This window comes from Mugil cephalus, chromosome 4 (assembly GCF_022458985.1).
Source record: "Mugil cephalus isolate CIBA_MC_2020 chromosome 4, CIBA_Mcephalus_1.1, whole genome shotgun sequence".
NCBI classification, from domain to species: domain Eukaryota; kingdom Metazoa; phylum Chordata; class Actinopteri; order Mugiliformes; family Mugilidae; genus Mugil; species Mugil cephalus.
Genome location: NC_061773.1, coordinates 12,052,466 through 12,076,456, shown reverse-complemented (window position 1 = coordinate 12,076,456; position 23,991 = coordinate 12,052,466). Strand labels below are relative to the sequence as shown.

At 41.9% G+C, this 23,991-nt stretch overlaps 1 protein-coding gene across 13 annotated transcripts in view; it reads right to left on the bottom strand.

Annotated features, from left to right (window-relative positions):
• Window positions 1-23,991, bottom strand: part of nav1b (neuron navigator 1b) — a 58,719-nt gene that overhangs the window by 14,161 nt on the left and 20,567 nt on the right. For all 13 annotated transcript variants that reach the window (XM_047582397.1, XM_047582399.1, XM_047582396.1 and 10 more), the window contains 7 exons: window positions 20,713-20,815; window positions 18,590-18,949; window positions 4,703-4,853; window positions 3,429-3,732; window positions 1,468-2,221; window positions 763-1,182; window positions 73-114 (listed from right to left, as the gene is read on the bottom strand). In XM_047582397.1, coding sequence (XP_047438353.1) covers window positions 73-114; window positions 763-1,182; window positions 1,468-2,221; window positions 3,429-3,732; window positions 4,703-4,853; window positions 18,590-18,949; window positions 20,713-20,815 — 2,134 coding nt within the window. The remainder of the gene's footprint in view (window positions 1-72; window positions 115-762; window positions 1,183-1,467; window positions 2,222-3,428; window positions 3,733-4,702; window positions 4,854-18,589; window positions 18,950-20,712; window positions 20,816-23,991) is intronic.

Here is a 23,991-nt window from a genome sequence, read left to right as displayed (position 1 = left end):
GGTCATTTTATTTTTGGACAATGAGGTTACATTACAGAGTGAGATGTTTGGACAATAATTGTTTTGACGTACTCTAAGCCTTTCTTCGGCAGAGTATTACGGTCTGTTTGCAAGCTGTAGAGAGGCGAGTGAAAACAGAATTAAGGGAATGATAAAACACCATCATTAATATATTTTAGGTTTTGATGTAAGACTTGAATAACACAGGGATAAAATGTTAATCTTATAATCCTTTTTTATACATGTAGTTTATTCAGACACTGGACAGTTTCAGAAAACACTGCGTGGGATTAACTAAATGTACATTTTTTGGCAACAAAATAATCTGGACCATCTCCACCTTGATAAAGTGATTTTTTTTTTTCCATGGATCCAGCTCTTCATCTTCAACGTGAGAGCTAAGACTTTCCGTTCTCAGAGCTGGCACACAGTAGGTGGGTGCGTTGGCTGCCAAGAAATTTACAGTCTAATCTTCACACTAAAACATTGGCTCATCGGGAAATTCCGCTACTTCTACCTTCACTGGTTCATGAAAAGACAAAGGGACATTTTTAATAAATTACTGAATTCCTGGGCAGTGTGCATGTCTTGTTTTGTCAAGGAATCCTTAATTGATGCCCAAAAAGTACCCGTCACAAGGTATTTGTCTTACTTTCACGTCAGATAAGAAAGTCAGATCAAATTTGTGAGTACTTTTTCTTAAAAGGAACCCAGACAAATATTAAATGTGGACACAGAGGACACCGTCTTCAAGACACTTACCTGTCAGTGAGGTTGAGGGATGTCCTACTCCCAGCCCCCCAGGTTCCTGTACCCCTCTCATCCTTATCACGCAGGTCTGTTGTAACAAACCTCGATGCACTGGAGGGCACACTCATCTGTAGGGGCAGAGACTCCAGGCTGCGGTGCATGCCGGATAGTTTGGGGTAGAGGATCGGCGATCCGCTCAGACTCAGGCTTTCACTGGTGTAGGAGCTGGGAGAGTCGATGTGTAGGACAGGCGCCGGGCTGGGGGTGAGACGGGCACCTGTGTGAGAACCGGCCAAGTCTTGAAGCTTGGAGTATGGGGGAACTTTGGGCGGAAGGTCCTGGATGGTCACGCAGGAGTCAAGACTGTTAGAGTTGACCTTATCCAGGTGAGCCAAGCTCGGGGGGCGGCCTAGGGACTTTGTGTTCAGCATCCTAAGAATCAAGCAGAAGAAAAATATGTCAAAAAGATTGAATAGGTAATGATGAGTGATGAAAGCATTACTGATGTGTACTATTCATTTAATTTCAAAGTCTTTCACCGAAATTCCAAAAACAATTGTTGCATTTAAACATTTAGTGCTAATCACCCACACAGTTACGGACGAGAACATTTAGGAAAATTAGAAGTGCTAGATAGCAATCAAGATCGGAAACACGTGTTTTTCTTTTTTGGAATTTGGGTGGATCAGCATTTTGCAGGACTACTTAAACAGAGACCTTGGTGTGGTTGGTGATGACAGTTCAGGGTATTTACTGCTGCTGGTCCGTCTCAGGCCATGCAGCTTCACAGCAGACTCTCCTGCAGTCTTGGACTGGGTGTCGTCCCCTTTCAGAGAAGCACAGTCCATGTCAGCACTCACAGCCTTCGCCTTGGCCCTTTCCTTTTCTTTTTCTCTGTCCGTCTGGTTCACTGGGCCTATACTTGTTCGATTGGTCATTTTACTGCCGCAGCTGCTAGGTTCTTTAACCCTGGGGCCTGTGATTGGTACAGGTTTCAAACTTAACAGACTGGGGTCGATAGTGCTACTGACAGGCCTGTTTGCGGGGCGACCGATCACGCTGAGTGTGCTTGATTTGGCCGGTCGAGGCAAGCTGCGGTACTGAATGCTGTTTCGGGCGTTTGGCCCTAGAAAGCTCTGCTCGCTGCTGGCATCAAAACTGTTCTTTCTGCCGGAGGGTGTTCCTCCGCCCACAGGCTTCACAGGGATGCCAGATGACTTGGGGATTTTCCCTACAGTGGCAGAGCCACTGGAGATGGTGGCGCCCCCTGCTGTCATAACAGTTGCGGTACCGGTGGCGGTCGGTACTTTCTTGTAGCCAAAGGACGCTCCAGCAGTGGGTTTAACTAATCCTGACGGGGGCTTGCGGTGCTCTCCATGATGGTCCCTGCCAGCATCGGAGCGAGACCGTTGTAGACCGGCAGCTTTGATGGAAATTCTGGATTTGTCCAGTGGCTTCTCGCTTTTCGGTGCTAAATAAAGAAGACAGAAAGACAAAAGAATGGCATTATGAAGTGATTAATGACTTCAATAAATATGCGGTAAGAAAGCTCTATGGTCCTGTCTTGATACTAACATGGCCAGACCAGAGGAAATTACTCGAAACCAAAATGGAAGGTTCAAAAACATATTGATAGGCCAGTAAATCCTGTAAACGTAATCTACAGTGACATGTAATTTCTCACATAAAAGTATTATGCCATTATTATTTTGTCCTTCGAAATAAATAAAGTATCTATCTATCTATTCAGATCAGATAAACACAAGCATGCACATCTGTTTTTACTGAAAATTCTTGCGTCACACCAACTGGCTCTGACCGTGAAAGGTCAAAATTTAACTTTTTCAAACTGTGTCGTAAGTCTTATCAATGTAATCAATCAAAGTATGAGAAGAGGCTGGAGGACATTTTAAAAGATGAGGACTTTTTTTAAACTTGGGAATGAGGCTCAAGGTAAAGTTACAGTTACACAACCATCTTAAAAACAAATACAACACATTTTACTTATAAGTCACTGTTAAATATAGTGCAGCTTTAAAATGCATCAGGTATGAGAATGTTTTTTTTTCCTCTAAAATGCGGCCAAAATACATACAGTTGGACATAATTTCACAAAATCGCTTACAGTTTAAGTTAAGATTAAGTCAAAGAAACGACAAAAATCAACAAATTCTACCAAGTTGTTCTTGGAAAGCAAAATTAAGCTATTGTTGAATTATGCTGTGTTTTGTTGGGGATTAGAGGGCATTCAAATAAATGTAGCTGCTGCAGAGGGCAGATAAAGCGTCTCTGCAGACATGTACAGTAACCTGTATTCCTTTAAGTTAATGGAAAAAACATGTGTCTGTGCTTTAAGTGTTTTTTTCCCCTCAATAAGATGGATTCCATGCTCCATTTCTTCTTATGTATATTGTGCTATAAAAATCCCAGTCTGACTTATGGCAGCTAGTACACCTATGTGTTCATCTTGACACCATGCAGATATCTGCCTAGCTGTTATATAAACAGACAGTTTTTTCTACTTGGATTCAGCATACAGTGAGATAATAGATGACATAGATTTTCAACTTAACAATAACAGTGATCCACCAAATTTCTACGTGATAAAAAGGAGAAAGATAAGGACCGAGATTAAAAGAGTTATGGATGAAAAGTGAAACTTTGCTATCAGGTCTCACCTGCTGCAACTTTGAGCATACTCTGTGATGTATGCGTGATTGGAGAAGTCACACCCACAGGAGGATTTCTGCCCTTCCTGAAATTTCCTGGTTGACCCAAGTTTTGTGGTTTCTTAAATTCCCCTTTACTCCCCAATTCTTCACTGAGGCTTGGTGGCTTCTTTCTCCACTTGCTCGGTGCCTCCGTCTTGAGACTCCCAGTATCATAGCTGCAGCTGTTAAACTTATGGCTGGCTTTGCCCTCCTCACTGTACCACGAAAGTCCACTTTCCACCAGGGAGCGCTTCTCTGCATCAGTGCGGAGCTGCGTATATAAGAAGAGGCACAGTGTGGGTAACCAACTGTCAGACATGGTCTTTGTTATCTATGGAAATGGCTGTTCTCTGTAATCTCTGTTCCATCTAAGCTGCATTCCACTGGGAACGAGAAGAGATAATAAGTTGGACCCCAAGCACATATATAAAAAAAAAACATGGAGGAAAACAAAGGAAGGAAATCTAAAATAATGTTTATGGTTTTAACACTTTCAAAGATAAATCATCACATTAGATAATAATCAAGGACACGAACGGTCCGAACAATTATGTTATAATAAAAAAGCTAAAATCATGTGATGCATGAGGTAGCACAGAGGACAAAACTGGGCATGCTGTTTCTTGGCACCCTATTAATACAATAGAGAACGACAGATGGCTCATTGAGTAGCACTAATGTTCTTTCTATTTCTTCCTAGAGAGCATCCTGTAAGATAGAAAAAGTAGGAAATCATTTAAATGTGGAAAAAGTAAAAGCCATTTTTCACATTTGATTAAATCTCCTTCATGCATATGGCATTTCAAGAGATAAACAAATATTAATTCTATCTCTGAATATGTAAATTGTGTACTAGAAGTTTAACTAGACACCTACAGCTTTTCTACATTCGCATATCAGCATCAGCTTGTGTTTACCACCAGCTTTGCTTCTAAGCTAGTTATAATCTTACATATGGTATGTACACATACTGTACATGTATTGACAAGAGATTTAAGGCAACACCACCAGTCAAACTCTGCACATACAGAGGTCAGGTCGGCGGTGTTCTTTGTGGCCTTTGTCAAAACAAAGGACTTGGATTTAACAAAGTAAATCACATAGTGAGGCTTTGGAAATGCTTTGAGTAAAGGCCTAACCTGTAATCTTCAGCAACGATTCTACAAACACAACACGTTAAGGGAAAGAAAAGCTTTGACACATGCTGTATTACAGACCCGTACAGTATCATTTGAGCTCACCATAGCAGAAGAGTTGCGCCTTGATCCCAGGGGTGTACTCGGGAGGGAGTTAAGAGATGAGCTGGCGTTGAACTCCTCCGAACTGAGATTCTCTGACCCATCGCCGTCACCATCGCTGAGCCCACTGCTGATGGAGCTGCTCTCATCCCAACTGAAACAAGACAGGGTGACCATTAAGAAAACATGTGGTAAATAGCAAGAATATGAAAGTACAGTGTGAAAACAAGCAGAACACCGTTTCAATGGGGGGAAATGGTTAAGAGCAGCCTCTGCATGTCCATCTGTCTGCAGAAGAATATCCCCGGAGGTGGCCACATGCTCAAACAAGCAGGTAATTCCAACTTGGCTACAGCTGCTTTGATTCAACTCATTCATCAGAACTCAAAGCCATATGGTGATCAAATCCATGGGAGTGTATCCAAGAGATTTTCTTGAGTCGAGCTTATTGTAAATCAAATAACTCCAACTGTAAGATTTACAACTGAAAGACCAAACACATTTTGATGAAAAGCATTTTTGAGCACGCATCCATTTGTCTAAATGGCCCGTTTCACACAAGTGTGCCAGATTATCAATCAAGACATCACCAAAGTTTCTTAATTTTGTTAAAATATGTCTTTCTTCGCCCAATAAATTCCAATTTCAGAAAGGTGCATAAACCTTACAACATACCACTGCAACCTAAGTGGGAAACTCCCGTCTGGCAGTCATGATAAAATATTCGGTCTGGACAGTTATCTTTACATTATGAAAACATTAAGCATTACTATAATTGAATAAATCTCAAAGACAGCAGAGCTTGCAGTTTTTGAACGCAGACCAACAGATTGCAATCTTTGACTTCAAGGGAAACTTCACAGGATATGCAGATAAATCACAGAAGATAAACCGTGGAGCGACGGACGGTTCAGAGTTTAAGATGTCATGCTCCAAAGGAGCAGGATCAGGGTAATCAGAGTGACAGACTCCTAAACCCTCCATGACCCTTCCCTCTGTCTCTCAATGAAGTTCTGCGTCGCCCTGAAACAGATGCTGCCAGACTGGTCCCCTTTCCATGAAGACAGCAGGGATGTCGGACAGTTGAAGCACAGCCACAGAAGAAAATGCTTACTGGGCATAAGAGCGTTCATACTCGAATTCATTTAAAATCCAGCTCAGTATGTGAAGTTCAACAAGCAGTGTAGCCTATCAGTCACCCAAAAACAAAACAGGAAGATAAATCAGTTCAATGTAAGGGGAGAGGTTTTTATGCGCTTCGAAAGAGCAATAATGTCTTGTTGGATTTAAAAGGGATATATCCAGAGAACTAAATGGGAGTCCAGCACAGCTTTTGCATAATTACGTTCCCCGTCATTACTACTGGCAACCACAGGTGGTGATCAAATTTGTATTGGCACACACAAAATGTGGCACAGTGGAAAAGGTAAATTAATATGAGCCTTTTAAAGCTGAGTCACTGCTTCAGCTGAATCAGTTCTTTTCCCTTTCTTTGGTTTCCCCACTGAGCTGAAAATGCTCTTTGTGGCTCTGCAGTCTGCAATTAGCAGAGGCATGGAACATGGAATTGCACAGAAAAATACAGGGAGACAAAAATGGCTTATACACATTCAAGACTGGATTTAATCACATGGCTAGAGTTGCAGTCACAGTTGTACAACAGAGAAGAAGCGTTCCTCAACACGGGGGTTTTGAGCATTTCGACGGATGAAAAAACAAAAGCGTTGCGGCGACAGATACGTGACTCAGAGGTGGAGTTTGACCAAAGCGGGGTAAACCATAGATACATGTTTGACTTGTGAATCGAAAAGTTGTTTCCAAACACCATCAACAGCGTGAATAGTTGCATGATTTACATTAAGTGCAGATGTTCGTGGTATGTTTGAACAATACCTCTTCTGTCGGGGGCGACAGCGGGGCCATGAATAACCCCACAGGGATGTCAGCCTAAGAAAAGGCAGGAGGGCCTGTGGGCTGTTGATATTACAAGCCAAGCTGTCTGCGCACAGAGGTGAAATCCAGACAGGGAGAGGGTGGGAGTACACCAATGTAGCGCATATTTCATACATAGGGTGGCAATTAACTTTTTGTTTTCCGTGGCACGACTCCAGCCTCTTTCTGATTTGTGCGTCCACCGAGTTGGTGCGAAAATGTTTTGGTTTAAAAAGAATGAGGGGCGGTTGGTGGGCTCATAGCAGGGTGGGGTCGTTGCAATCTCTGTCCGTACTTGGAAGCAGATCTAAGAGCAGCACTGAGGCTGGTTCAGAATCAGAATCAAGATCAGATTTATTGCCACATAAGCCCACACAAGGAATTTTTCCTTGGCGTTTTTCTGAAATATATTCAAAGAATATATAAAAAAAAAAGCCTGATTTGAAACAGAAAAATAAGTGGAGAGATTGTGCTGTGCAAAAAAAAAAAAAAAAAAGTCAGGTAGTGTGCAAATGCAAGTAAGAGAATGTGCAGGCTATACTGTATGTGTGGCTTCATATTATTGTGATGATATACTGAGTCATAGACGTGGATATAAGTCACTATGTTACTGAGACTTTAACAGAGTAGTTATCACTCATTGTTTGAGCTGGTAGCTAGACATTTTTTAACTGAATCTAGAGAATTTGACTCAGGACTTACTGTACTTTTTTATACATCTGTACTATATCATCAGGTGTGTTACCATTATATCTTACAAATTTCTCCATAGTGGAATGATAAAGGATAATCTTATCTCAAGAAATAAAAACAGATGTTTGCATTTCTCAGTTTAAATGAATGCATGACATTATAACTACATTAGTATAAAATGCAGATTAAATAGCACATAGTGAGAATAATGCATTTTACATGCGTCGATTTTCTGCATGAAAGAGAGTGAAGATTAAGCTCCTGGGAGTACACGACTGCAGCTACATCCCTCATTATTACAGATAGCTGTGGTAGCAGCACCGCACTGTCCCCCCCGAAAAATAAAATATGTTTCCACAGATGTTTTCATTTCCGCTGCCAAATCAATGTCAACATAGGTAGATCATATTCAACTTTATGTCACAATAATTCATACGTGAAATTCAGCAGATGGGGGAGAAACGCAGATATTGTTATATAATGACTTTTATAATCGTTTATTCAAGTCGAATTGCTGATGTACAAATTAACATAAAATCAAACTCATCCCTTTTCCCCCCGTTTTTACTCCGCTCATTAAAGACAATGATTTTTTTTTTTAAACAAGGATTTAAATGCATTTTAACTATCAACCCTGAAAGAAAGTGTCTTTAACGTTACACTTGCGAGCAAATAAACAAAGCCAATTAAATATAAGACTTGGAAAAGGTAGAGATAAATATCACCATTAAGTTACCTTGGTGTAAAAAGTAAAGTCCTTCTTGCTCCTTTCGCCGACTGTAGCGGAGGCACTTTGCCGACCAAAACACGACCGCTCATTTGGGACTTTTTGCAGTTCACTACTTCCTTTAATTATCCGCGAGCGTTTTAAATTCATACCATCTGCAAGCAAAAGACCCCCTTTTCTCCTTTTCTCCCGTTCTCCCATTCACCGAGCTAAAAAAAAAAAAACAAAAAAAAACGGAAGAGCAGTGTGGCTCTCAGGACTCAGGCAACACCCCCTCCCAAAAAGACGACAAAAAAAGAAAAGAGATGACGGAACCAGAGAGAGACCCTGATGAGACCAGCTGAGTGGGAGCCATGGCAACAGCCAGCTCTCTGCAATGGAGTAATACGTTACTCAACGGTAAGTAATCTGATTACTTTATCGGATTTATGCTCTTAATCCAGATAACTTTACATCACTATTCTCATAAAAAAGCATTGTAAACTATTTTAATAACGTCGGTTGCGGACATTTCTCTCTAAAATAAGTAGCATATTAGCTTAGCATTAGCCAAACAGATCGCTTAGTTTTCCCAATTAGCTTAGCATTGAAGAACAAAACCGAGATGCTTGCTGGTTTACCGGTTTGTAGTTTCACTTTACAGATGGCTGGGGGCAAAAGCACATTAAAGGGAAGCTCCATCAGCTTCAAAGGCACAACTGAATTTAGTCTGCTTCTTAAATAGAGCCAAAATGAAATCAAAGCTTCCAGGTTTAATTTCAGAAGTATAAACACTTGTATGCAAAATAGCACTGGCACGTGAAGTAATGCAAACAAACACAAAACAAAAGTCCTGGGCCAGAGCCTTTCTTCAAAAAGACACAAAAACTCGAAAGTCCATCTCTTGAACCAGTCAGTGTTTTGTCCACTCTGGGGCACTGTAGAGACAGGACTCCACTGATAATCTGATAAAAACAGCAATACGTGACCATTTGTAGCTGTGTATTGAATGCTGTCTCTGCTAACTCATCCCCCTAAATCCTAAACTCTGGTCTTTTAACAAACACCATTTGCTATAAGCTTATAGCGAACAGAAGAACATTGCTGCATATAAAACAAAATGTACTACTTTCATAGATTAAAAATGAATAACACAAAATGTTTTCCTTGTTTTAAGGTCGAATGGTGCACAGCAGATTTTTTTTTTTTTTTTTTAGCTACACTATCACGAGTGACCACTGGAACAAATTAGTAGCAAGCTACTGTGCCCACAGAAATGTGTGGGGAATTTGTGTGAATAGGGGACATAAGACTTGATGACTCAAGACATAACAAAAAAATAAACAATTTAAATCTCACCTCCTTTTGTGGTTGCCACAGATGAGAATTCAAAATTAGCCATAGTCACGGTGGTAGCCCAGTGGAAACATTCCCGTTATAGCCATAAGAAATACACGACAGTTTAATAGATTTTTCATGAATGTTTCATGAATAAGCGCGGTTTTAAACAGAGCTACTAAATGGAGAAAGAAAATAAAACCTCATACAAATAAACCTTTCTATAGTTGGACCTTCTTTTTGCACTCAAGAGTGGATTACCATGATGGAGTTTGCTAAAAATAAAACATACTCCATCTTCATGCATTACCTTCTTGGGGCCTAGCTGGAAAATCTCAGTCCAAGGTAAGGCCTGAATCACAGGGAATGCAACCACAAAACCACAGATGACACGAGGACCTCCAGTGAGGCATGAGTAGCCTTGGAAAGCCTCCCTCCCTCTTTCATTAGCAGTGGAACAGTCTCATGGTGATGATCTCACCAGATCTCAGCTCTGTGAACCACTCCAGGAGGCCAAAGCTCTGTGGGCTGAGAAGGTCCCACACCCTGTCCCAATGTCAGACAAAATTGGTTCAGTCTGTGTCCAGATGAAATTATTTACATTCAAACCTTAGCAAAAGAACTGTACGTGACTAAACGACATGATCCTAGATCATTGCATTCTCCTTGAGGTCCATTTTAAATCCAGTTCTCAGTCCATTTAAAAAGGCTTTTACAGGCATTCCTCGAAATATCTTTAACACAATGAGATGCTAGTTTGATAAAGCCTTGTTGTGTCTGCCTCCATCCTGTCATATCTGCACTGTCATCATATGAAAAGGAGCAACCATTTTCTTTTCCCCCTTTTGTTTGGCCTCACAAACATAAAACACTGTTTAAATACCTGTTGGTTACTTTAAACCTTTATTTTCCAATACCAATACAGAGAGGAATACATTTTTTTTTCTCCAGAACGGGGAGAGCTCTAAATTGTTTACAGTACAAAAAAAAGAAGTGTGTTGCTCACGTCTCCTGTTTATCTCAAGCAGGCCACAGTGCTACTAAACAAGCCGCCATCCAAAAAGCCTTAAAGCCATGTTTGTACTGTACAGCAACAGCTGTCCTACACTGATAACCAAATGGCCTGTGTCAGAAACATCCTCTGGGTGTTTGCTTAGCCATTGAGTTATGCTCCCATTACTGTGTTTGGGTTGTTTACAGACCATTAAAGCGGAGATTCAACCCATCTGTGAGGAGTCAGAGCACCTTGTTCTTATTGAGACAGACAGACAGACATTTGCAGGATATGACCTTTATTGTTTTTGGTCTTGCGCGGTTGTGCTCTCCCTCTGGTGCAGTAAACTTGGCTGCATCACATGGGCCTAGACATTGAAAAGAAATCAATGCAATACTGGAGGCAGTCAAGGACAGAAAACAGAAATCTCACATTTTTCTAAGGGCCATTTCATTCATTTGACATAATTAGTAAGTGCACACTGGCAATTTGGTAGTAAATTAAATCACAGCTCAACACTGGCTGGATGTCAAAGCGAGCATTTCTATATTTCCATACTGAGCGACAGCGCAAGGCGAATACACTGTCAAATAGATTATAATGTCTAAAATAAGTGGACAAGCAGCTCAGTGACATCCATGTAGGTTTGCTTAAAATTGCTGTAAAATGAATGATATGAAAACGTAGCCCCAATCTTATGAAAAGGATTTCAAAAATATGTGCAAAAAGCTGCTAAAGATGATTAGGGGCGGCGATCTGTGCACATCAGTGTGTGTTTGGGGGTCCTTTCTGTCAGGGGTGTCTCTGTACTTGTGGCCACATTGTGCAATGTTTATCTTCAGTCTCTGGAGGTCATCGATAAACAACAGTATTTCATTATTACTCTTACTCATTCTGCACTGCATCCAATAAAAACTAAAATTAAAACGAATAGTAATTGGAATAAACCTGGATGATTTTCAAATCTGTGTCGAGGTCATGCAGGCTGTTCTCATGTGGTGCAATGACATGAGATATCCTGCAGGAGGCACAATGATTTCAAGCTGTGCCTGCCGCGCCTGCAGTTACATGTACATGCTCTGCAACCGAGCATTAAAATGAGGCACCACTTGACATTTAGAGGAAAAAAAACCTTTTGAACTCTTTGGTGCAGAGAAAGAGCAGACACCCGTCTATTGTGTGCATTCAGTTCAGAGGTACAACGTGGGAAATCGCTTCAGAAAGACGGCATCGGAGCGCCTCAGTGTGTTCGCCGATTTATGTCTGCTTAAATATCTTTCTTTCAGAAAGCCTGGGCACACATCTTTGATCTTCTCAGTGTCTAATTTAGATCTGTATTGAGCCTGACCATAACTAGGCAAATAGGATGGGGCAGCCTTCATCACAGTGCAGTGAAGTAAATGGGTCTGTGGCCGCCCCGTCTCTGCAGAGTCCCAGGAAATGGACTCATCGTCTGATTATTGGACTGGAAAATTAATGCACAGCAACTCTCCATCATCCTCAGGTAGATAACCCCCCCCTCCTCCCCATAGATATAGCCTACACTCTGATGCATACTCATGTGGTGCCACCCTGACAACCGGACTGCCTGGAAATCAGTGCTATTCTGGTATTGTGACGCCGTGTTGTTTCGTGCTGCTGTCCTGATTGATATGGCACTCAGTATCCAACTTGAATTGCTCGCTGTCAGGATGATGCATCCGCATCAGGAGAGTTGAAGCAGAGCCACATTTGACAAAAGCAGTCCATTTTGAAATGCACTGAACCACACAGACTGCATTAGACATACTTAAGACAAATAATCGGACATTTCTGTTGTATCTCCGGCAAACATACAATGACAACGGGAAAGGACGGATTAACGCGCAGCACATGACTCACGCTTTTAACAGAATATCACGAGAAACAGTAGATGCATCACATGTTCCTTGGGTCATACCACTGTCGGAATTCAAGCTGCACACCCAGACGACCACACGCAAACATGATACAGCGATGATTCATGGTCCCTGGGGTGCTGCTGTAATGGTCCATTATTCACATGGCTGAGGATGCTGGTGAAGGTGGAAGCCCATTTGGTGCTGGGGGGGAAACTTTGCAAGTCAGTATTTTACTGACCCTCATTGGGGAATGAGAGCTACATATTGACCACAGATGTGTCTGGGCTGCTGACTGTGGGAGTCTGCGAGCTCTGTGTCTCTGGTTAACATAAACACATGGTACAATGGAGATTCCGTCTTTCATTGTTCCCTCTCTGTCAGCCATTTTGAAGTTAATACAAATGAACGCGAAAGCGCATTTGATTTATGCGTTTGTGTATATATCTTTGTGTACTGCCCAGAATCTTGAAAACAACATCCTTTTTTTTTTACTGAGCTGCATCCCATAAACGACTGACAACCATGCAGCGCCCTCGCTAAACTGTAATCCCGGCAGCCTGTGGAGAACAACGAGGTCAAAGACCAATTTTCGTGCAGGTGGGTTTAAGTGGGTCAGAAAACTTGTGAGGCTTCAACAATCAGGGAAGCACTCAGTGCCTAAAGAAAGGTCCAAGCCACACAGGAAAGGGAAATTGAATGCAGACTGCAAGAGGCACGGGTCCAAGATCAGATGACTGCAGCAAATCCTTTATAGAATGGGTTCGTCGATACACGTACAGTAGTTTCCCTGAGTGAGGCTGTAAAGTATTACGGTATTAAGAAATCTGCAGTCACTTTCATATGGTATTTTCTTTAACATGGACACGCTTTATTATGGTTACCATGGAAATGACATTGCCAGAGAAGCAGATTAAGCCAAAGGCTCATAGTACATACAGTAATGTAGACAGAGACGGCAATGACATGCACTTGCATGCATGAATACTACTATTAAAAAAGGACAGATTCTTGCTGAATCTGTAAACCCCAGCAATCCAAGAAATGGAAATACAACCACAGCTTTATGTGCAAATAGCTTTCCCACTAAAACTATACAACTACAAACCAGTCTAATAAACACATATCATGTCTTCTTCACATCAGCCTCTCTCTTTTCCGCCCATCCGTCTCTCTCTCCATCTCCCACCAACTAGCAGTCGATGCGCACGCACACACACACACACACACACACACACACACACACACACACACACACACACACACACACACACACACACTTCTTCAGAAGGCTATCACACTGACACACAAGGCAGCCCATCAGTGGGTCAGTGGAAGACGGTTGCCATGGCAGCACATCCCGAATCCCGAGCCATGTTGCTGCATGATCAGAGGTGTGATGCTGCTGAACCAGCCCCCTTCCTTTGCTCTGCCATCGCTGCCGTCTGCATGCTGCTATGTAGAAACAGAAGCGGCTGCGGCGTAAATCCCCAGATGTCCACATACTGTACTTGCCCCAAACCCCATGTTACCTTGCGGAGCACAGGACGGAAGCATTTGAAAAGGATGAACCATTTTGTTTCACCTCATTTTTTTTTTCCTCCTCTCAGCGTGCCATCTATATGAAGCTGCTATACTCACACTACGCCTTGTTCCTGTGTAATATGCAAGGCTGTGAAAAGCGTGGTAATGATGTGGTACCGTCTTTAGATTTAATAGATCTGCCTTTTGAATGACCCATGAATAACCCATCCAATTCATATGCATATAAGTATGTACTTGTCAAGAAATATTTGATATCAAACCATGTTCTATATCTTAAATGATGTTATAATAGCTGTATATTTTATGCCAACAGCATCAAACACGCAAATATCATGGCATTAGACATTAGCAGTTACAGGAACACATAGTAGATACACAGATGTTTCAGGAAAAGCTTTACAACAGGTAAATTGAATAAATAATATTATCCTCTATTTGTCATCCCTTAAAAGCTGCTTCAGTCAATATTTCTGTATTAATAATGGATCAAATGACTGTGTGTCATGTGTCATAGTAACAAACTCACAGGGCTTTATCATGTCGTCATTATCCGGCTCAACAGTTTTGGTAACTGCCTCCCATGAAGAAGCTTTGAGGAATCAACTGTACCTGCCCTGCACCAAGCACCAGACAGAACGAAATGATTCTGGTTGACCGGTACATGACTCCGGATGAATGCTAATATCGCACTGTATCAGCTGGAGGTGTAAACCTGCAATGCTTTGCTAACATGTTTGCTGGATCAACTTTATGAAGTGATAATGTATCAATGTCTATCCAGCTGGCTGTTCTGCTCCTGAGAGATCCCGAGTAGCCAAGCGGATTTATAACGCGTGCAAATTGTGGAACATGACAGCAGATCTAAACTTGGCTAGTGCGCCCGCTGCAAAATATAACTTGGACTGTGCGACAAAAGCATGGAGGTAAGTTAATTAAGGAAATCTTTGGCTGAACAAATCAAAGGCAACACATGACTGATTCTTTTGTTCTATTAAGGTATCAAAGCTTTCTAGTATTCTTTTTAGGTTGTAAGAGATGGATTTCTGAATCAAAAACACATTGTGGAACAAAAGGTAACCCTACACTGATGCTTTCCTATTCCTAAGGCACTGCACTCATCAAATGTTTTTTATTACAGCTAAGTGCCTTTCGCTGATTCCCTCCTCAGCCAACCAAAGAGACTGGAACATTTGGAGGCAAACCAACCGCTGAACGAATATTTTTTTGCAGAGGGACGTTCCAATTTTTAGGTTTTCAAACTGCCAAGTAAATACGTAAATCTGTCAGATACAATAAGCATGTCCAGGCAGATGAGCCCCTTGTGAAATTCACATATTCCGTTGCAAACATTATTCTTTCATTCATCCCATCAGCTAAACAACATTGTGGGAAAATAACAAGTTATTTTCCTTGTGAACATCTGTATCAGGCATGAAGAGTGCTTACATACACCGCAGCTGAGCGCCTGCACAAGATCAATCACAACAGTCTTAACACTGAAATGACACTGAATGCTGAATAATAGTCATAAGTTAAACACCAGATATGGAAAAACAGTCAAAAAGAAAAGGTATACAACCAGCAATATGAAGCGATTACTGCTGAGCTTGTAAACCGGCCCCTTAAGTAGGGCTTGCAATAGGATGATATCATTTGAGTGATGGTTAAACTATGCCAGTGCGCTGTGCAGAATGTGACCACAGGAAACATTTATGATTCCAGACGTGGTCAACACTAAATACAGTAGTAATCCACACCAGCGCTTGAGTCACTCACTTAGTGGTGGTAGTCAGTCTGGTAGATGACAAAAGTGCAAAAATGTTTGTCATCTTCACGCAAGCTGACAGTGTCTTCTGAGGACAAGGTTGGAAAATGATGTAGAATTCCAACATTAGACTGTATATAATTCTGTGTAGCTGTAAATGGTAGAAAACCTGCAACACCGTCCAATACAACCAATCAAGAGGCAACTCTGAGGCAATATCCGAGCGTGGGCTTCGTGCTGGATTGCAACCTATTGAAATCTTGATGAACCCACCGCTTAAAGCCTCCGTGCGCAAATGTAATCAGCATAACTTCCAGTTATCAGCAGTGACCAGTTTCCAGCCAGCAACCTCTCATAAACCGCAACCTACCCAGGACCAAACTGCAGACGGACAAACGTGAACAGCTGCTCAGCAAAGTTGCCTCAAATCCAAAATATTTTTCTCAGGACGTGGTGGAGATCAATTCTCAGCCAAAATTAGAGCGAATATTGAACCCGAATCCAAACACCGATGCTGCTCTGTGTCCGCTGGATGGGAGCTTCATGTGCTAGTGATGATTAATGCTGCACTGTGTTGGAATATCTAAATAGGCAACAAATGTTTACACGATGATACCAACAGTGGTGTCAGGCCCCAAAAAGCTTGGTTCAGAGTTCTTCTGCACTGTACAGGATAACTAGTGTATTTACTGAATACGTTTTATTCATTACAGCTGTGTGAGCTGTTAAACACTTGCGACATATCTTGGGAAGGCTGTGTGTAATAGTAATGAAAAGGCTTTTTGTATTCATTCTCATTTAAGTGGGACAGAACAGATTATTATTAAGCGCTTTGTTGCTGTGAGAGACACTATTCCTCTGTGATGGAGAGACGGAGCTGATTCGGAGACTTAAATGTGTGTGGTATCAGGTTATTGATGAGAAAGACACACAGTAGCAGTGATTACTGTCAGTGTGCACACATTTAGCCTTAGATTTCCAGCGCTGTCCGGTTTTGAAGGAATCAATATTCATTACACGCTGAGCAATGTGCTGCAGCTCCATTTTGCTAGACAGTTTCATATAAGGGCTGATGAGCATTCCTAATTATATTATATTGTATTATAAATGTAGATAGTTAAACATCTGGATTGTTTCAAGCATTTTATATTGTATGCTGCACCATCACCATTCAGATGCAGTTAATTATATCAGAGCGGATTTCAGCTCAATGAAATGTGTGAAAATGTAAAACTGGGTCTTTACCAAAAGGGAACAGGAATTGTGCCTCTCCTCACTGTCGATTTTCAGCTGGTTTCCATGGTTACGCAACAGGAGCCTGATCTATTTTCAAGAGCTGGTAGCTAATGGTTTTCAATGAGCTGAACGGTGAGTGTGTGACAGGGGATGTAGTAGAATACTGTAAAAAAAAAAAAGAAAAAAAAAAAGAAAGAAAGCTGGAGCATGTGCTCCTGCGCCCGCTTCAAAAACCGGATTAGCCGGTTATCTACACCAAAGGCTTCCTGCATGTTTATGAGGCAGCATTAATTTGAGATATAGAGCATCCCAGTATTTTTGCATGGGAATCGAGTTTGCTTTCTAGTGCAATGACTGAGAGCGGTTTCAACATTGCTGCGTTTTGTATGCAAACTACTTGAAGTTGGAAAGAAAACAGCAAGCGATAATTCCATATCTTGGTGTGTTTGGACAGGCAAATGACTTGTTATTACAATAGCATGTTTATACGCAAATACACCCATGCTATAAAAATGTTTTGTAGAGACCAATTGTTCCCATCTGGGAGTCGGCTTGTCTGGGGACTGCCTAGTCTCAGGGCCCATCACAGAGCATGATGAGGCATTTTTAAAAACCATTACATAAAATGATCAGCACCTTTGGTCCCTGTGGTGTTGAAAAGCAGATGCAGGTTCCCTGTGTTCACCTCTCTCTTACATCCGAAACAGCACAGCTGAGCCCGTGCAGAGAGGGTCGGTGCAGATTTAAATAGATTTTGAGGAATGGACCCATTCGACCTAATCCCTGTTTAATCCTTACCTTATCGTGATCCTGCTGTCTGATCCTTTTTTACCCATCCCTTTCCAAAAAGTTAAACCTTTCCACGTGCAACTCACCGTCCATACGAATCATCCTAACTCCAGCTAGGACTGAACTCTACTTCGGCTGACCCAGTTCCATTTCACACTTTTTCTTAAACGCTCTAATTCCTAAACTGTGTCTCTTTTTTTCCTCCTTAATGCACATGGTAAGAATGTGACCTGGCATGTGGGGCCTAATGAGCGCTCCAGAGGCTGAGCTTAAATCCCACTGCATGTGTGACTGTGATAAAGCAGCTACACCACACTGCAGAACTGTCCTTGATCTGCTCTCTCCGACTCTGACTCTCACCGTCGGCTGTCAACTTGTGAGTGGGAATGAGATAAAGACACTCAGAATGTGAGGTGACGTGAGCGAAGCAAGGGTAAAGGCAAAGAGTGAGAAGATAAACTGAGAAAAAAAAAATCCAAGGTGCAGCATTTCACATCTGTGACCTAAACTATTTGTTGCAGCCGTACCTGCAGACAACAATCTCAACGAGATTCAAACATCAGTTCGAGGTGAACGTGCAACTGAAAAAACACCTGATGGCATCTCTCCTCAGAGTTTCCACTTGTAGTCAGCAAAAACCGACTCTGGCAATGTCAAAGGCACTTTGGGAAATCCTTCTGGAGCAAGGATTGATGTGTATCTGCAAAGACTGCAGAGGAAAGCTCCGTGGTAGGCCTGACAAATATCAGAAGTTGGCATGACAAATTTCCGCCACGGATGCATTTTGTATTAAATGTGAAGATTCAAATATCGTATAAATTAATGTTAAAATGCAGCCTGAAGCAATGTCCAGCATTTCAGCTCATTGCTCAGTGTGAGTAAAATGCAATTTGACAACAACTTCTCAGTGACCTTTTCAAGTCACGCAGTAGAGGCCGACCTCTACTACGATTGGTTTAGATCGTCAAGGTAACAAGAGGTTTTAAACCCAGAGCTCGTCTTCAGAGACTCTTACCCATTAGCCAGGTTATCGTCGTCATCATCTGGCAAGCTCTTTCCCAGAAGGTCACTGTCGCTCAGGTAACCAGACTTGAGGTCGGTGTCGTCGACATCGAGGCTTTCCATGAGCTCGATGCGAGACGTGCTGCTAAGGCGGCTGGAGCAGCGAGCTGGCATGGTATGGGCTGTGTACTGGGAGCCAGACTTGCTCCCCTGGAATCCACCGCCGGTGGAGGACGGAGCGTCACCCGCCTGAAGACGAGGGCTGGACTGGCCGTGGCGCCAGGAAAGAGGTGATGAGCGGTTGGACAGGCTGGATATGCTGCGAGCGTTGGTCTCATCACTGTCATAGCCCACATTAGTGCTGTCCAGACAGCTAGGGAGACACATGGGTGGAGAGTCAGCGTGTTTTAGAACATTTATTCGAGGCAATTAGATGACCGTCTCGTCTGGAATGACACTGAAGTTCATAAGAATCAAAAGGAGAACAGTGCAAGGCCTCAAAGAAACCCACAGTGGCATTGAGTTGCAGTTGACCTAGATACAGCAGTTGTGTCGTATCATCTTCAGGGACGCTCTAAAGCTAGAAGCGTTGCCTCTCAGAACCCAAAGACAAGCAGAAGAATGGCCTGGTATCTCTGCGTGACAAGTATTTCTTTCCGTCTCCACAAGTTATACATTCACAGACACCATAGATTTCCCATTTTATGACCAAAGACACAAACAAACAAGCAAGCTAAGTATCAGACCACCTCTCATCATTATTCAGTCTGTTTATGTTTTTCCTATTTTTTTTCCCTGTAAGTGGGTCAGGGACGTTAGACACGTCTAACAAATGACTGGGAGCGCCTTCTGTGTCTCTGTTGATTACATAACTACATGAACTGAGTCGCCCAAATAAATATTGCAACATGCCTACGACCACGCTGGTATTTTTATCCATTGTTCATGGATAATTCATCCACGTGGAGCCTAAGATTTCTCTTTTTGCTCTCACCGGTGTGTGGCGGACAGACTCGTTTAAAACACACCTGAACGTGTCTTATCAAAACTGCATGTCAATCCATAAACCTTTAAAGGTTTCTGCTGTAGTGATTTCACACATGATCGAAGGAGTCGGCGTGACGATGGTTTGAAGACTGTAGATGATGACAAACATTATCTGAATATGGTCTTTAAAATGAGACCAAGGTATCGCTCTGACACAAACAGTTTGTATAATAAAATATTGACAATAATACTACAACAACCATCATATTTCAAAAGGGTTGTGCGCTGTAAATACATTACACCTAATGACTTTAGTGCAACATCACTTAATTTCTGCTAACAGATACACAGCGACTTCTACTATATCATCAGTTTATTTAATTATGATGTCGAGTAGTCGGAAAACTACTTTGGTGTTTACTTTGTTATCTTGTCGTCCAGCTGTGATTTTTTATGGCATAACATATTACTAATGCTTTAGTTCTGGATTGGAAATTAAGACTTTTTGTGCTAAGCTTTTCTTCATCTTGTAGCTTTGTCCACAGCTATTTACATCCTGGCATGCTGCTTATTATTATTATTATTATAATTACATCAGAGCAGCGGGGATGCAATAACAGCAGACAGTAACGGTTTACTAAAGGAGGATGGAAAGCTCAACAGTGCTTCAGGAATGAATACAGATTTCCACAGCGCACACAAAATGAAACTCAGTTTCAGTATTCGGTATCAATACGAAAACACTTGCACGCCTCATGATCCGAACCTTGAGGTCAAAAATGAAATTGTCCTGTTATCTCTGAGTGTTTGGTTACATTGTGTTTGCTGAAACAAGTTCATGTCAGGGCCTCTTGTCTCAGAGCCAAACTCAGAGATTCCTAAAATGATGTCATGACCATGAAACAGAGATGGGCCATTTAAGAAGGATGGAAGCCAGATGTGCACCAGGTGGCAACCCTCCAAGCGGCCACGGCGCAACTGTTTACACGTGACTGCGCCGTGCGTCGGTCCGGCGAGCCTGTGTTTGTGTGCTTTAAAAATACATTTAGCAAATGATTTCATCTGATGATTTTATGAACAAAGCACGCGGCGAGGCATGGGCGGTGTGTGACGCCAGCAAGCTGTGATATGTAGACATACGGAACTTACCTATGGCTTAGCTGGGAGCCCCGTAGGCTTGACATAGTATCTTCCAAATTTTGGCGGAGGTCAAGGACATTCTGCACAGTTCGCTTCCTCTGGGATTCAGGGTCTGTGGGTGCAGAGCAAATGGTTATAAAAATATGGAATATCAGTGTTTATATATATATACTGTATATATATGTGTGTGTGTGTGGTCTGTGTATCTGCACACACATGTTAATTGCCTTCATATGGATGTTCACGCTTGCATTATTTGTTACTGGTCTGATTCTGCCTTCTCCATAAGAACACATGTAACATATGTTCACATCATTAGGCAGAGAAATTTCACTCCTTGGGCTTCTTCACCATGGCAACCTTAGCCCAACCCCCCTCCTCTCCACTGACGTGGTACATCTTTAAAATGAAATACTGAAAGGTAGCCTGTAACTCAAATTGCCCACCAGGGGGATTCATGCCACACCAGCACAGCATCCATTTCAGATAAGAGCTTTTGTTTTCTGAGTCATTCAGGTCAAGTCGCTGACCTGCAGCCAGAATCAATGTCACTGCAGGTCAGCTTATTCGGACCGGGCCTTTGTGCGATGTGAAATGCGCAGCCTGTGTGTGGGTCACGGCCGCGACGAATCAATATTACAGTACAATCAGGAGTCTTGTTGTGTTAGCTGCAACAAATGAGAGGAACGTCTCAGAAACACAATGAGCTGAGGTTTTCCACTGCAGCGCTCAGACGAAAACCCTCCGGGAGGAAGAAATTAACATTCACTGCATTAATGGGAAAGGCTGGCCGGAGGAGAGGCGACGATGTCAGGGGACCACGCGTCAAATAATGTGCTGTTCTCATAAGATGTTGAGCTAACATTCGGATGGGTGTACAGGGAGTGTGAATAGCAAAAACATTTACATATAGCTCACATTAAATGACATCTTTTAATACCCTTATATGCACATTAGTAATGTACATATAGGAAACACAAAGCTGGATGAATGGGTATTTATTGAGAAAAGTAAGAGACAAATGTACAGTCCATGTGTTCTGTAACTTAAGCAGCTGGACACAGATCATTTGTTAAACTTTACCATTTAACACTTTGGAGGAGGCTTGAGTGTTAAAGCAGAAGCAAAGTTTGCTGCGAACTATTTAACAGTACTCCAATCAATGGCTTGTTCACCCATTCTATCATCTATATAATGTGACAAAACAGCAGAAATCAGATAATCCATAAAGGAGACAGTGAATCGTGATTTGATCCAAAGAAAATTCCGCGAATCACAGCGGAAAGATAAATCTGTGATGGATACCCCCTATAGGATGACTGTGATAGATGGCCGCCAACATTTGTGAATCTGGTTCTGTCATTAAATATCCTCCCTTTCCTTCAGTAGTCTGTCTCTCTTCAGTCCAGAGGTCTGGCTCCAACCTTCTTGTCCAGCATGTACTTGGAAAGACACCGGTATCGTGTGACCCAAAACAATCCGAAAGAACTGCAGATGACCAAGTTGCAGAGCAAATCAACATCACCGTGATCGATTCCTGGAAATGCACCCAGGAATTCTAGACACACACACACACATGTGAATCTATATTGAGTATAGTGTACACTGTATGTAATAAGGACTGTGCTCTTGTATAGTGACTGACAGTCTTCTGGCACGCTGCATTGCAGTGATGCCTATGTTACAGGAGGAAAACTCGGACAGAATACTGAAGCAGATCTGAATCGGTCCTTCATCCTATGAATGATGCAACGCGTTCTACATTCACATAGCGCAGCGGCAGACTGAAGCATGTGATCCAAAAATTGTGTTATTGGAGCTCAGTGATTAACTGTACAAACACTGATAAATCAAAAATTCCCAAGACATTTCTACAAACTATCAAAAACACTGACAGCCTTTATGTGCATGTTTTATTGGCCAGATTTCACAAGGAGCTTTGAGACAAAACAAGAGGAGGATTTTTGGGCTCAAACGAAGCCTTTTTCCTACAGAAGCATGTGATACAGTGGGAAAATGACAACGTCAAAGATATGAAAACAGTGAGGGATGATGGGAAAGAAAGAGGTTAAAGGATGTTATTCAGAATATCCACAACCAGCAGTTTTCAACTTGTGTTTCTTGGGAAAGAGACCATTTGTTTCACTTTGAGCTGAAACCATAAAACACTGTGCAAGAAAGGCAGCAATTAAAACGGCAAATGTCATTTTTACAATTTAGAAACACAAAGACGACTGAGGTACCTCCAGCTTCGAAAGTGGAGGTTCAAATGCCACAGTTAAACAAATAACCTGAGCATCGTGTTTATCTTATGCAAGGGTTGACATCTGACCCTCGCGTGCTTCTGCGGCTTGAAATAACAACAACTGTGACCGTTGCTTCCCGCGTGCACAGTGACTCTTTCTGATCGCTGCAGGCCACTTGTGGAGATCTGGCATGACGGAGCCCGTACAATTAGGATGAGATGAGGGTTGCTCATCCCCTCAATATCTAGAAAAGACGTCCGAAGTAGTTTGTACTCTTATGCTTTCTTCATGAGTATGAACTCATTTGTAACATCCAAGTAGAATCTGATTGTCATAGTTCATGCTTTACTTCCAGCATGACTTTTCAGTTTATTATACAGCACACTGTACAAACTCCTCTGTGTGGAAAAAGAGGAACTGAATTGTGCAAAAGTTGTCGATGTCTATACTTAAAATCTAGATTTTGATTTTCTTCTCTTCTACAAATCCTAGTCTTGTGATGGTTGGTGCTGTCCCACTGTTATCTAGTACATAGGCTTACATGGTTTAATAAATGGGCCTATTAACAAGTTGAACAGTTTTGATGCCCTGTTGGTAAACAATGAGACCCTCTATTTGAAGACATAGAAGTTTCCTTTCAGGGCGGTTATAATGAGGTATGCTGTTGAAGCTATGCACTGCATTAAACATTAACCAGCCTTGAATGTACTGCAGACTATAAATAAAAACCATCTATTTACAGTAACAAGCATGGCCTCTGCACAATTACAGCAAGGATATGGAAAATGTTTCGGTCAGAAATGCACAAACTAATGCTGCTATAATTAAAGCCTATTGCTCTTTATGGCTTGCAATCAATAAAAAAAATAAATAATTAATGCTGGAATTGTTAATTATGTGTCCATCACTACGTTCCCATTATGGGGGGAGGGCTCTTTTTCCTTTAACAAGCACAAAGCACTCGATACAGGATTATAATTTTAAATGGTTATGAATAAATCATTAAGAGGGTAACACCCTCCTTAAAAAAAATAAATAGTGC